Source organism: Brassica napus, assembly GCF_020379485.1.
Source record: "Brassica napus cultivar Da-Ae chromosome A1 unlocalized genomic scaffold, Da-Ae chrA01_Random_12, whole genome shotgun sequence".
Classification (NCBI taxonomy): Eukaryota; Viridiplantae; Streptophyta; class Magnoliopsida; order Brassicales; family Brassicaceae; genus Brassica; species Brassica napus.
In genome coordinates, this window is record NW_026013895.1 from 44,734 (window position 1) to 60,018 (window position 15,285).

General features: G+C 33.0%; 5 protein-coding genes across 5 annotated transcripts; 4 read left to right on the forward strand and 1 right to left on the reverse strand.

Moving 5' to 3' along the window:
* Positions 1-3,620: 3,620 nt before the first annotated feature.
* Positions 3,621-5,345, reverse strand: LOC125593870 (translationally controlled tumor protein 2-like). Its single transcript, XM_048770233.1, has 2 exons — positions 4,027-5,345; positions 3,621-3,914 (listed from the first exon to the last, which is right to left on the reverse strand). Exons 1-2 carry the CDS (start codon positions 4,135-4,137, stop codon positions 3,753-3,755), a joined length of 273 nt encoding a protein of 90 aa, XP_048626190.1. The 5' UTR covers positions 4,138-5,345; the 3' UTR covers positions 3,621-3,752.
* A 2,088-nt stretch (positions 5,346-7,433) lies between these two features.
* On the forward strand, positions 7,434-10,493 carry LOC106382214 (E3 ubiquitin-protein ligase RFI2-like). Its single transcript, XM_013822196.3, has 6 exons — positions 7,434-7,818; positions 8,427-8,599; positions 8,719-8,774; positions 8,857-8,882; positions 8,978-9,380; positions 9,650-10,493. Exons 1-6 carry the CDS (start codon positions 7,623-7,625, stop codon positions 10,056-10,058), a joined length of 1,263 nt encoding a protein of 420 aa, XP_013677650.2. The 5' UTR covers positions 7,434-7,622; the 3' UTR covers positions 10,059-10,493.
* A 251-nt stretch (positions 10,494-10,744) lies between these two features.
* LOC106382213 (60S ribosomal protein L22-2-like) lies at positions 10,745-11,767 on the forward strand. The gene is made up of 3 exons (XM_048770223.1): positions 10,745-10,902; positions 11,119-11,370; positions 11,471-11,767. Exons 2-3 carry the CDS (start codon positions 11,141-11,143, stop codon positions 11,613-11,615), a joined length of 375 nt encoding a protein of 124 aa, XP_048626180.1. The 5' UTR covers positions 10,745-10,902; positions 11,119-11,140; the 3' UTR covers positions 11,616-11,767.
* Positions 11,768-12,210: 443 nt separating this feature from the next.
* On the forward strand, positions 12,211-12,711 carry LOC111210591 (B3 domain-containing protein At2g33720-like). Its single transcript, XM_022711094.2, has one exon. The coding sequence runs from the start codon at positions 12,211-12,213 to the stop codon at positions 12,709-12,711; it is 501 nt and encodes a 166-aa protein (XP_022566815.2).
* A 422-nt stretch (positions 12,712-13,133) lies between these two features.
* LOC125593866 lies at positions 13,134-14,578 on the forward strand. The gene is made up of 4 exons (XM_048770222.1): positions 13,134-13,386; positions 13,556-13,851; positions 13,941-14,236; positions 14,326-14,578. Exons 1-4 carry the CDS (start codon positions 13,296-13,298, stop codon positions 14,429-14,431), a joined length of 789 nt encoding a protein of 262 aa, XP_048626179.1. The 5' UTR covers positions 13,134-13,295; the 3' UTR covers positions 14,432-14,578.
* Positions 14,579-15,285: the final 707 nt, after the last annotated feature.

Below are 15,285 nucleotides of genomic sequence, written 5' to 3' on the forward strand. Positions count from 1 at the left end.
TATCAAATAATTTAGTAAAACTTCATAATACTCCCTAAATCGATGGAATAACCACTATAAAATTATTATTTTCTTGATATACGGAGACGACAAAGGCTCCAAACCTCTTTGAACATCATCATATGTTAGTGCAGGATGCAACTAGGCATTAAAACAATATTGTCATATTTTTTGAAATTTTCTCAAAATCTATGGGCTAACCCCTACAAAAATATTGAGTTTTTGGTAAATACTTTATATACTGAAGCCTATAATCTTTAGTGTTGTTTTAAAATTTCTACCATATTCTACATTTGTATTAATGTATGCTAAACTCTTTTTCATGGTAAATGAGCATCGTTCAATTGTTTTTATCAAATAATTTAGTAAAACTTCATAATACTCCCTAAATCGATGGAATAACCACTATAAAATTATTATTTTCTTGATAAACGGAGACGACAAAGGCTCCAAACCTCTTTGAACATCATCATATGTTAGTGCAGGATGCAACTAGGCATTAAAACAATATTGTCATATTTTTTGAAATTTTCTCAAAATCTATGGGCTAACCCCTACAAAAATATTGAGTTTTTGGTAAATACTTTATATACTGAAGCCTATAATCTTTAGTGTTGTTTTAAAATTTCTACCATATTCTACATTTGTATTAATGTATGCTAAACTCTTTTTCATGGTAAATGAGCATCGTTCAATTGTTTTTATCAAATAATTAGTATTTAATAAAACTTCATAATACCCCTAAATCGATGGAATAACCACTATAAAATTATTATTTTCTTGATAAACGGAGAGCACAAAGGCTCCAAACCTCTTTGAACATCATCATATGTTAGTGCAGGATGCAACTAGGCATTAAAACAATATTGTCATATTTTTTGAAATTTTCTCAAAATCTATGGGCTAACCCCTACAAAAATATTGAGTTTTTGGTAAATACTTTATATACTGAAGCCTATAATCTTTAGTGTTGTTTTAAAATTTCTACCATATTCTACATTTGTATTAATGTATGCTAAACTCTTTTTCATGGTAAATGAGCATCGTTCAATTGTTTTTATCAAATAATTTAGTAAAACTTCATAATACTCCCTAAATCGATGGAATAACCACTATAAAATTATTATTTTCTTGATAAACGGAGACGACAAAGGCTCCAAACCTCTTTGAACATCATCATATGTTAGTGCAGGATGCAACTAGGCATTAAAACAATATTGTCATATTTTTTGAAATTTTCTCAAAATCTATGGGCTAACCCCTACAAAAATATTGAGTTTTTGGTAAATACTTTATATACTGAAGCCTATAATCTTTAGTGTTGTTTTAAAATTTCTACCATATTCTACATTTGTATTAATGTATGCTAAACTCTTTTTCATGGTAAATGAGCATCGTTCAATTGTTTTTATCAATTAATTTAGTAAAACTTCATAATACCCCTAAATCGATGGAATAACCACTATAAAATTATTATTTTCTTGATAAACGGAGAGCACAAAGGCTCCAAACCTCTTTGAACATCATCATATGTTAGTGCAGGATGCAACTAGGCATTAAAACAATATTGTCATATTTTTTGAAATTTTCTCAAAATCTATGGGCTAACCCCTACAAAAATATTGAGTTTTTGGTAAATACTTTATATACTGAAGCCTATAATCTTTAGTGTTGTTTTAAAATTTCTACCATATTCTACATTTGTATTAATGTATGCTAAACTCTTTTTCATGGTAAATGAGCATCTTTCAATTGTTTTTATCAAATAATTTAATAAAACTTCATAATACTCCCTAAATCGATGGAATAACCACTATAAAATTATTATTTTCTTGATAAACGGAGACGACAAAGGCTCCAAACCTCTTTGAACATCATCATATGTTAGTGCAGGATGCAACTAGGCATTAAAACAATATTGTCATATTTTTTGAAATTTTCTCAAAATCTATGGGCTAACCCCTACAAAAATATTGAGTTTTTGGTAAATACTTTATATACTGAAGCCTATAATCTTTAGTGTTGTTTTAAAATTTCTACCATATTCTACATTTGTATTAATGTATGCTAAACTATTTTTCATGGTAAATGAGCATCGTTCAATTGTTTTTATCAATTAATTTAGTAAAACTTTATAATACCCCCTAAATCGATGGAATAACCACTATAAAATTATTATTTTCTTGATAAACGGAGAGCACAAAGGCTCCAAACCTCTTTGAAAATCATCATATGTTAGTGCAGGAAGCAACTAGGCCTTAAAACAATATTGTCATATTTTTTAAAATTTTCTCAAAATCTATGGGCTAACCTCTACAAAAATATTGAGTTTTTGGTAAATACTTTATATACTGAAGCCTACAATTTTTAGTGTTGTTTTAAAATTTCTACTATATTCTACATTTGTATTAATGTATGCTAAAATATTTTTCATGGTAAATGTGTTCAATTGTTTTTATCAATTAATTTAGTAAAACTTCATAATACCCCCTAAATCGATGGAATAACCACTATAAAATTATTATTTTCTTGATAAACGGAGAGCACAAAGGCTCCAAACCTCTTTGAACATCATCATATGTTAGTGCAGAATGCAACTAGGCATTAAAACAATATTGTCATATTTTTTGAAATTTTCTCAAAATCTATGGGTAACCCTACAAAAATTTTAACCACATTATACATTTGTATTAAGGTATTTTAAGATTTTTTCATGGTATATGGTAATCGTTATAATTCTTTTATCAATTAATTTTGTCAAACTTCATAATATTCCCTAAATCGATTGAATAACCACTATAAAATCACTATTTTCCTGAAAAACGGGGACAACAAAGGCTTCAAACCTCTTTGAACATCATCATATGTTAGTGCAAGATTCAACTATGCATTAAAACAATATTGTCATATTTTTGAGTTTTTGTCAAAATCTATGTGTTAACCCCTACAAAAATATTTAGGTTTTGGTAAATATTTTATATACTAAGCATATAATCTTTAGTGTTGTTTTAAAATTTCTAACCACATTCTACATTTGTATTAAGGTATTTTATGCTCTTTTTCATGGTATATGAGAATATTTATAATTGTTTATCAATTAATTTAGTAAAACTTCATAATATTCTTTAAATCGATGGAATAACCACTATAAAATCACTAATTTACTGAAAAACGGGGAAAACAAAGGCTCCAAACCTCTTTGAACATCATCATATGTTAGTGCAGGATGCAACTATGCATTAAAACAATATTGTCATATTTTTTGAAATTTTGTCAAAATCTATGTGTTAAAACCCTACGAAAATATTGAGTTTTTGGTAAATGTTTTATATACTAAGCATATAATCTTTAATGTTGTTTTAAATTTGCTAACCACATTCTATATTTATATTAAGGTATTTTAAGCTCTTTTTAATGATATATGGGAGTCGTTATAATTCTTTTATGAAGTAATTTAGTAAAACTTCATAATACTTCCTAAATCAATGGAATAACCATTATAAAATCACTATTTTCTTGAAAAACGGAGACAACAAAGGCTCCAAAACTCTTTGAACATCATCATATGTTTGTACGAGATGCAACTATGCATTAAAACAATATTGTCGTATTTTTAAAAATTCTCAGAAAATCTATTTGTATAATCTATGTGCATTATGAAGCTGTGATTACATTCGTTTAAATAATCACCAAATAATAAAACGCAATTTGACAAAAAAATTATCGAAAATACTGTAAGAGATGATAAGAGCTTACAATTGAAAGTCTTTGAGCTTTGACACCAAAAACTTGGTAGCACTATCAATGTGTTTCTTGATTATCTTTTGCTTTTCCGACTCTAGCTTAGGGACTGTTTGCCTTAGGTATCTCTTCATGAACATCACAAACTGTTTCTTGTCAAACGGTGGTTGCTCCTACACATTAATACCCCAAAAAATTAATCTCAAATTCATTCCCAAGGTGGCCTTTGTCTTCTTTCTTGCGCCAAAAGTAAAGGAAGATTTAAAAGAGGTCACTGAGTTATACCTGAAGCCTAAAAGTATCGATGATATCAACAACCTTTACAGCTTGGTCATCAACTCCTTCGTCTTCACCACCTTCTTCAGCTGATGGATCTGCTCCAATGTCGAAATTCATCGCTCCTTTCACAACCCACTAGTGAACAAAGGCCACAACACAATGTATATATATATATATATATCAATATATTTCGACTAGGTTGATAATAGCTTTTATAGGTGTCTCTTAAGCTCATCTCTTAGGTGAAAACATATTTAAAATAAATCAAAAATAGGGGAAAAGGGGAAGAACGTGTCTTATTTAAGGACAATAAGAGACGTTTGTTTAAAAAATATGTTGTTTTTTTATTTTATTTTCTTTTGACATAAAAAAATGGATTTCTTCTTCCCCTCAAGATCGACGCTCTAGACAGTATTCTCTGTAAATTTGAGTTTGATTTTCGCAGTTGCAGACTTTTGTGGTGTTTTCAATCTGAACCAGAGCTGTTCTTCAAGTGTTTTCTTTTATCTCTGTTTCAGATTGATTGAATAAAGCTTCTGGTCGTTTTGATCAGATTTTGTTTTCTGATTTGTCAAAAATCAGAGTTTAAAGGAGTTCGCGGTGAAGATTGAAGTTTGTGAAAGGATGGTGATCGAGGAAGGAGTGCTTGAATTGGTACAAGATGTTTGAAGCTCAATGTCACGATGAAAATGAAGGAGAAGTGGTTAAGAGACCCCAATAGGATTGTACCAATATAGGATAGAAAATTAAAAGTTTTCAATTACGTCAATTAAGTTAAGTTAATTGATATAATATTGGTTAAGAAACCCCAATGGGTTGTACCAATAAACATGCCCTCACTTGCCTATGCTATTATCGGATTAAAACTAGAAAGTATATTATTTTACTGTAAAAGTTAAATAAAAGAGCGAAATTGGCAAGTACGAGAGAAGAGCTGCAGGCGCGAATAAACTTTTGTCATGTGGGCGCAATAATTGCTCGGCGTCAGATTGGACTCACTAAAAGAAGTTTGACTACTATTGACCTTCTTTTTTTTATAACCGAGTATCCTAACCCTACCGTGGTGGTCCAGACTAGAGACCGAAGCGAGCATGGACCCGAAGGTCACTAGGTGGCTCACCGCGTAACGGTTTTCGGTCTCGGATGCTGCAGCCCATATGTGAATTCCACAGTGGCCAAGGTTCAAACCCAGGGCGGGCACTCCAGCTGGAGCTCCTATACCACTAGACCAAAGCAACTTGGTTACTACTGACCTTTTTAAAATTCTTAAATATAATTTTATATGAATAATTACACGGAGTAAGAAATTTATAACAAGAATAGTAATTGTTTTTAGTATACTAGGTGTCTTTTTACACCATGTGCAGTAAAAAAATCTAAAATATTTTTTAACAGATAAATATAAATTATATTTTAAAATAAAATATTATTAATATTGTAAATTTTCTTTTTCATATCAATATTTTAATATTAATTTGATTTAATTACACATAAAAATTATATTTAAGAATATGCATGTATATATTTGAAATTATAATCTTAGATAGATTTTTCTATCTATTTATTTTAATTAAATATTTTAATTAAATATTTTAAATAAATTTGAAAAAGTTGCATAATTACCAAAAATTAAAATTAAACAATATTTATAAAATTTGTAGATATATAAGAAAATAATGATTTTTTGATTAAATTTTTATAATTTTCTAAAAAAAATTGTATACATTTTTGAAAATTTTAGTAACAAATTCTATAATTTAAAAATATATAATTAAATTATATTTCGAAATTTATAATGTCTTATTTGAATATATTTATTTTAATGATAATTTATGAGTTATTCCTATATTCTAAAAAAAATTCCAAAAATATAATGACATTAAATGTAATATATGAGATATTATCATATTTTAAAAAGTTTACCAAAAATATAAATTAACATTAAATGCAGTTGTCCATGTCATATTAAGCTATAAGACATGTCATCAATTTCAGTAGCTATGTCATATTTGTTTTGTGAAATTGATTGTAGAATTGACATGTGGCAAAATCACTTCGCAAATATAGTCTAGGGGATGCATTTTATTACTACACTAAATAGTATAAAAAGAAAAAAAATTAAAAGCAGAAAATATGTCAAAATATAGAATCTATATGAGATATATTGGAGTACTGTAACCCACAGTTTCTTTGCTATTAATTATTGCAACTTACACATGAATTGCTTAATGTCGCATGGCTAATTTATGAGTTATTTCTTACAGCCATTTGGTTGGAATCTGGCAAATCCTTTTCTTATAGTAAACGAGCGCATATCACTTTCAAAAAATTTACGTCCAGACCATGTAAATTAAATGGTTTAAGCTTTTGTAGCCGTATTGGAATTTGTTGACTGTGCACTTGATGCTGCTTCAATCTTGGAATTTATATCACTGGTGGTGGTCTCTAAATTCATTGGCTTCATCTCACTTTACAGCTCGCTGGTTTTTGAGATTAGAAGATTTTTCGACATCATTGTTTAGGCGTTTTGTATATTCCTATCTTTCTATGTTGTATTTACTTCTTTATATTAGCCGTTTGTTTAGTTTTGATGGTTTGTTTTCATGTTCTAGGAACACTTTTTCCAGTCATGGAAAAGTAAGAAGTTATAAAAGTAAGGTTTGATAAAAAAAAAATGGGTTAAGCCTTTAAGAAACTCACACCAATATTGGTGTATGACGATCGAAAGCTGTTTATAAATTTCAGTATGTTTTAGTTCACATCATCACATGCATGTTAGAGAAAATAAAAGGATTCTGAAAGAAAACTGAACACGTTTACGACTTGAATATGCGCCTGAGTTTTATAGACTTCTAAGTCTAGATAGTGTCATAAACAGTATGTAGTATTGCATTTTTGTGACATTACTTTTATTTGATGTGCTATGAGAAATATTTTAAATTTGATGAATAATATTTTTTTAAATAAAAATAATCCCAAATTCAATTACAAAATCGAAATAGATTTGTGATTTTGTACTGGTGTTGTCATTGTGTTAGCATTCTAACTTAAATCCAATAAGAATGTGATGAGTCAAAAAAATTGTATATATATATAACCTTAACTTTTTTGTTATAACATCTATAACCTTAACTTTTATACAAAAATATAATTGTAACATTTTTATCAAAAATATAATCTTAAAATTCTTACCCAAACATATATATATATATATATATATATATATATTATTTTAAATTATATACAAAATATTATATATATATCATAGAAACATATATAGATATTGTTTTCATATAATGGAAAAAAAAAAGGAAACAAATCTGTGGGAAACAAGCAGCTGATGTCAAGTAAACAAATCTGAACCGTCCAGTTATAAACAAGTTTGGAGTATTTCAGACATCGGTCATTGCTTCTACGGTTCTGTTCTACCCGTAACCCAATCTTCTCTCACACAAAAAAAAAATATCATTCCGTTAAAGAAAAAAAAAACTTCAATTTCTTCTTTTCGTTCTTTCCTTCTTCTGGTAGAGTTCAGAGATCCACAAGTTATCTTGGTTAAATTCGACGAAAATAAAAAAAAAAGAAAGATTGGATTTTGAATTATGGGTTTAGGCAACAACGCTACCAAATTCGATTTCGATGCAAATGATCTCGCCGCCGACGATAGCTCGGATGGCGATTCTATCGACGAAGTTAACGCCTTTGGCTCGGTTCTGTGTTCGATTTGCATCGAGACGGTGACCAAAGAAGGCGATCGAGCTTGGGCTAAGCTTCATTGTGGCCACGAGTTCCATCTCGGTATTGTTTTCGATTTAAATCATCCAGATCTACCTTTTGTTTGATTCGATTTTTGTGAATTATGATCATTTTAGATTCTAATTTGAGGTTTGGAATTTTAATTGGTTGATATAGTCATGATCTGGTCGGATTGTTGTTTCTGAGGTTATTCAGACAGAACCAGTTAGGGATTGATCACTGTCTTATTGATCCTCTTCACCTTGTTTGATGTATCTATTAGTGTTTCAGAAGTACATGCATTATGTGTTCTTTATTACGAGGGAATGATTAAACTCGAAAATTTCATGAGTCTTTGCTTCTTAATATATGTTCACTGTGTGGCAATCTTGGATGTCTAGATAGGAGAGTAACTGTGTGTTTGTATATTTAAGCTTCAAAAACAAAATAATTTGTTGAAATTTTAAGAAGAAAACTTGTTCATAATCAAATTTCGAATGTAATTGTCAAAACTTAAAAATTTACAGTATTTCAGTATTAAATTAATTATTCATGTTATAGATACTTATTAAGATTTCTAAGTATTTTGGGTATTTATTTATGGGTTTGATATGAGGTTTTTATGGGTTTCTTGTTACATCTGTTTCCATTGTTTTTTTTTTTTCCTTCAGATTGTATTGGCTCAGCTTTCAACACAAAGGGGGTGATGCAGTGCCCAAACTGTCGGAAAGTAGAGAAAGGCCAGTGGCTTTACGCAAACGGTTGCCGTTCAAACCCTGAGTTCAGTGCTGAGGAATGGGTTCATGAAGAGGATATTTATGACATCGGAACCTACTCTGAATTGGTAAATAGCCTGGTCACACTCCTCTGCCTTCCCATGCTGGAGGATTGTTTATGTTTTTTAACTGCTTGAGTTATGTTCTGTGTCGAAAAAACGCGTGTGTTTTATGTATCTTTGCACAGGCTTTTGGAGTTCACTGGTGCCCATTTGGAAGTTCAGCTCGTCTTCCTTCTTTCGAGTAAGTAATTTTAACTCTGTTTTGTTGCTATTTTCGGCAAGTGGGATCTTTTATGCTGATGAATCTCTCTTAAACTTTGTAGAGATGGAGAATTTTCGCCAAGTTCTTGTAAGACATTGCCAGATTGGTTATTTCTTGTTTTTTCACGTTTCCGGCTTTTTGGTTTATTGATCTATTTGAGTCTGTCTGACACCGTGGCACAGATCAAGAGCTATTGGGCCAACAAGGCTACTTCACAGAACCAGCAGCGCCAACAGCGGGTCACCCATGTCCATATGTAACTTACTTTGGCCCTGTTCATTCGTCTTCCTCAAGCTCTGGCGGTTCAGACACTTCAAGTTTCCCTAGTCACTGGAACACATCCGGTTCCAGTGAAGTCCCACCTCCTTATGGTTTCCCTGTGGATCCGCACTTTCACGGCTGGGATTATCACTCGCCTCCACCCCCACCGCCACAGCACTTCTCTGCTGCTTCTGGCGCTCACGTGGGAAGTCCAACTCATCCCACCCCTCCGCCAGCTGCTGCAAGGACTTCCCGAGCCAACGGCTCAGATGTTATCAGACCAAGACCGCCTCATTTCATTCGTCCATCATATCATGGTCACAGGTACGTAGTTTATGTCTTGACTTCAAAATGAAATTATTAAAGTCTTTATTCTCATGGCTTGGATGCGGATTTAGTAAAATAAGCGGAACAGTGGTTAATGCGTTTTGCGGACTAAATGCAGTTCTGATAGAAAAAATAATGCGGTTTTGATAGAAAACAAATTGTAAACCAAATATATTAATATAATTAGAAATTAATTTTTTTTGTTATAACGATAATATCATAATGTTTTTTAATTCTCATCATTTAAATATTAAATTCATTTGCAGTTCTGGTGGCAGAGCGGGGAGCTCGGTGGCATCGATTCCCAGGTCACCGCCTTTTCCGGGAAGCAACGTTCGGACTCGAGATAGAATGCAAGCACTTCAAGCCTACCACCAACAGTCTTCTGCACAGTCACACCAACCTGATTCTCCTATAGTCTCTCATGGGCCTGTGTTCTCGTCTGGGCGGAGGCCCAGTAGAGCTTCCTTGATGGGTGGTTCGACTTCATCTTCGTCGGATCAGGCAGGCGGGAGCGGGTTTATCCGGTTTAACATATGGGAGAGAGAGCCTTATATGCAATTGCAACCGGCTTACCCGGTTAACCAGATGGATAGAGAACCACCATCACTTTGGACCTTCAATGAAGGATCAGGAAGCCTCCATCAGAGGCATGGCGCCGGAGGATCATCATAAGAGTTGAGTCAGTGCCTGGTGAGAATCTCACCGGTCTGACAATTCTCATGAACATTGGGACCAAAACAAAACCATAATTAAACAATTGGGAATTTGATATTTGAGAAAACCTGGAAAAAAAACTGCATGCTCTCAAGTTATGTGATGTGTTGATGATAATATCTAAAAACACAAAATGGATGTGGTATGTAATGGTTTGGAGAGAGAGACTGCTTTCCCAGTTGGTGGTGGCCGTCTGGTTCGAGCCGGTTTAGGTCTGGTTTGGATCAGGGTAGCAAAATGGTGGTTGGATGGATATTTTGTTATTATTTTTTCTAATGTGGGCTACAATGGGTAATCCAAAGTGATAAATACCCTTATGGAACATTTGGTTTCTTCTTCTTGATATGTTTAAGTACTGACTCCTTTTTCTTTAGCATGTTCCAATTATTTCAATGGTGATGATTGTTTTCTAGGCCAAATACTAACACTAAAAAAAAGAATATTATGAGCTGCATTGAATATGTTCATGAGTGTATACAGAGGGACTGTTGTGTGTTAAAATGCATACTAGATACAGATTTATAAGAGAAACGTGCGGACAATAAACAATGTTTGCATTTTGCCGGTGATTACATGAAATGGGTTCTCTCGTTGGACATTTAATGTCAGTGCGAAAGTTTTGGGTAAAGTTGATAATTTAGAAACATTTGGGGAGATTCTGTAATTTAAAGAAAATATAAATTAGGGCAACAAGACCACTTTAAATGCACAAAAGCCCTAGAAACATTTGGTTCTGTCTCCTCAGCTAAAAGACGCCGCTCGTCATCTTCAGACAAGTTCCACCTTCTAGGCTTTGTTAAAGGTACGCCTGTTACTCCTCTTTAATGTCTGATAATAGATTCAAGAGAATTATCTAAGTTTCGATTCACGGATTCACATTTTCACTTTGGCTTCGAGGTCTTGTTTAGATTAGAAACTCGCATCTGAGTAGTTATTGATAAGCACACTATGCTCTGCTGGTGATAAGCACACTAATGTTGATAAGCACTCTATGCTCTGTTGTTTTCTGTGATTGTAGAGAGAGAGAAGAGGATTGAAAGATGAGTCGTGGAAGTGCAGCAGTTGCCAAGGGAAAGAAGAAGGGAGTGTCCTTCTCCATCGACTGCTCCAAGCCTGTCGATGACAAGATCATGGAGATTGCTTCCCTCGAGAAGTTCCTTCAGGAGAGGATCAAAGTCGGTGGCAAAGCCGGTGCACTTGGTGACTCTGTCACCATCACGCGCGAGAAGAACAAGATCACCGTCACTTCTGATGGTCAGTTCTCCAAGAGGTAACAACAACACTACTCAACTAACACTTGTTCTATTTGGAACCACTCTCTTCTAGATTTGGTCTTGAGATGATAGAAACTGAATGTTTATTTATAATAGGTATCTCAAGTACTTGACGAAGAAGTATTTGAAGAAGCACAACGTGAGGGATTGGCTCAGAGTGATTGCAGCCAACAAGGACCGTAACCTCTACGAGTTGAGGTACTTCAACATCGCTGAGAACGAGGGTGAGGAAGAAGACTAGAAGATCTTTATACTTTTCTTGTATTGTTTTCTGCTCGTTCGTTGTTGCTCAATACATTTTATATTTCTTTTTTCACAGATCTTATCTAGTTTTGGTTAAACTCTTGTTTTCAGACAATTATTTGAGAAAAAATATCGTATGATTCCTGAATCTTTTAATGCGGATTAAATAATTATTCAGATTGATTAACTGGATAGTGGTTTATTAAACGTTTTCGAGCAATGTTTTAATGTTACAATCCCAAAATTAGAGTTACGTTATTTTCTTAATTTATGGATTAGAGGCCCATAACGTACCGGCTCATTAGCCCAACACTCATAACAGGGAATCGGCTTATTCGTTAAGATATTTATTGTGAGTATCAATTTCTATTTCCATCAGGAAAAGAATAGGGCCCATAAAATCCTTTTCCTGCTTAAAATAAGAATTTGAATTATATTTTTATATTAAAAAATCATTTTCCTACATAAACTGAGAAATTTTTTGCTCTCTCTCTAGACAGATTAGGAGGCGGGAGACTTGTGTATATATAAGCATGTAAATAATATTCAATCTTTTATCATTGGTTTAATTCTCGCTGAGTATCAAAAGTAAGATGGCGAACACACAAGTTGGTGGAGCAAGCATGGTTTCTTCTGCTACAAGAAACGAAGGAGTAATTAGTCTCGCGCACTTAAGGGACATAAAGGCTCCAGGTACCGAGTTAACCCTCTCCATAAACCCTGATATATGGGAAATCAAGAAACATCTCACAGTGAGCGACGTGAGAAACAGCCAAACACGCCTTATGCTACCTAAGGATCACGTGGCTGCGCACATTCTATATTACCTCACGGATGAAGAACGCACAATGATCGAAGATGTAAATAATCATCAAGGGTTGAGGATCAGTGTGTACGACAGTGATACTGGATCTTTGCATCAGCTGACTTTGAAAAAGTGGCATTCAAGTGGAAGCTATGTGTTCATTAGCAATTGGAATGAGCAATTTGTTATAAGAAGAAACCTCAAAGCTGGCAATTTAATTGGGCTCTTTTGGAATACTTATGCGTCAAGGCTCCACTTTCGTGTGATTAGGCGTCATTATGACCATTGATTCTAAGGATTTCTTTTTTATTTTAAGATTTAAAATATTATAGATATGTGTGGTTTTGTGTTAAATTCACGTTTTTAATTAGTTTCTAATTTAAACCCAGTTGTGATAAATAATTAAATTGACTAAAATCTTTTATATATATATATATAGTTTGCTAAAATATATATATATATATATATATATTTAGTTAATTCAGTTGTTCATTCAATCAGTAACATCATGTTATACCATTCATATTGCAGTGTCTTCTAAGGAGTTTCTTTTTCGTTCATCTCAATTGTATTAGTTATGAACCGGATTGGTTTTCAATAAACCGAACAATATAAAACTCGAGATTGTGAACCACGAGATTTAACGGTCAATGTACTATTCCCACGTTGGTTCATAATATCGTTTCAAGTAGCGCGCTCTATTTATTTCCCAAAAGGGAAAGTGTTACCTACTACATATAGCTGAGAAGAGAGGGATTAGTCTGTTCGTAAAAAAAGAAACCAACCCGAGTGATTCTTGCACTCTCTCGTCTTTTCTCTTTCGCTTCCTTCGAGATCGTTACTCTTCATCGTAGTAGAGATCACTCGAGAAAGATGGGAGGATACTCAACGAAGAGGATGATCATGTTTCTGCAGCTTCTTACTTCACTCCTGTTGCTTCATCTCTCCATCTCGTCTTCCTCTGGTGAGTATCGAATCTCTGAGTATCTTTCACATGTTTTTGGATCATCTTGATTCGTTGTGATGCATCGAACACCTTCTGAAACAGAGTCTCTGCGTTGTTCTACTCATAAAGTTTCGACCTTTTAGTTCTTTTAGATCAATCTTGATTCGTGCGTGTTGTTGCTATTCAGGTGAAGCAGTTAACTCAAGTGAGAACGGAGTATGTATTATTTCTAAAAAAGGAAAGCTTCCGAAGCCTAGTGATCTAAACATGTGTAATGCCTTCCATGGCAAGACTCGTTGCTCTGCTTCATCAGCTCTCCAAAACCTAGCTACTTACGGAGAAGCTTCTAAAGATTGCTTGTACTTGTTTGAGCTTTTGGAATGTTCAGATGTTGGACCTCTTCGCATTTGTGCCTCGTTCTGTGACAGAGTCTTTGAAGCTTGCTCAGATGCCTACTTTAGTACTAGTGGTGCTAGTAATCAGGTAAAAGAACGGTTGTGTTTGAAAGGGATACAACTCTCTGAGAATACACAAGTTTGAGTGAGTGATTTGGTTCTTGTTTTATGTGTTAGGTTATAGTACCGTGTGGAGCAAGCAATGGTATCATCTGCGTGAAAGTGTCCAAGTGGGGGACTAATGGCACATCCTTTTGTGAAGCAGTGGGTTTCACTGTTGTTCAAACAGCTGATGATTCCGCTTGTTACGGAAGCAGCATATCAAGTTTTGGACCAGCGGTGAAGTCACTCATAAAGACTGAGAATGTTGGTAGGTTTCAAGATCTCAAGAAGCTAGTTAGAGAGATGACACTGGTTCAACAGTTCTCTTGGGTCGTAACACTTATTGTACTAGGAACAATGCTCTTTAAAAGGTTTTGCATCTCTCTCTCTCTCTCTCTCTCATTGTCTATAGTTTCTGTTTAAACCGGTTTGATGTGTGAATCTTGCTTTGATATATCAGGTGGCGTTATCAGCAACAGATGCGAGCTATGATCCAGAGGGATGCGAGAAGATTGATAAGATACATGAATGGGAGGATTTGTAATTCAATTTTTTTATTAGAATAGCATTCAAACTTGTAAATAAGCCTAGAATCGTATGAAATAGATATTTCCACTGCTATATTTTGTGTGAAAGAACTCAATAGCGAGTTTTGGGGGACTCAACAAATTGTAAACAAAACGGTTTTATTTTTTTACTCTACATTTCATTCATTAGCATCATGTTATTACCATTCATATTGCAGTATCCTCCAGTTTATTATTAGTTTCTTTTTTTTTTAGATCTCGACTTCTCTATAAATAGTTCTCAATTGGCTTTACCCATATAGCTGAGCTCTTTTGGTGCTAAAATATTAAGCTTCTCACTGGCTTTTCTTCTTTTTGGGCCATAAAAGCAATTGCTTTATAACGGATGTATTCAATGATTTGATAATACTCCATTGTTTCAGAATAACATGTTTTAGAATTTTTACGATTATTAATACTAAACATAGTTATTAATGCATAGTTTTTTCTAATTTTATATTTCATATATTTCTAAACTAGACTTCAAACATGCAATTAATGTTTTTGAAATTCATAAATTTTTATTATTAGTTGATTAAAATGCATTGGAAATATAAAAAAAAATATACTCCATCCGTTCTCGAAAGTAAGATTTTTTTTTGTTCCACGAAGATAGATTTTTTGTATTGTTAAGGTACTTTTTTATACTTTTGAGAAACAATAATTGAGAATATTTGAATTGATTAAATTTCATTGGTGGAAAGTTATTAGAAAATGTATAATAAATTAAAAAATAAATTAAATTAAATTCTTAATAAGCGTGCATACTCTAAAACAATATATCTATTGAAATAATTTTCTTAGAGCGTGTATCTTTTCAAGTATAATTTACATTTTATCCGAAAAAAAAGGGT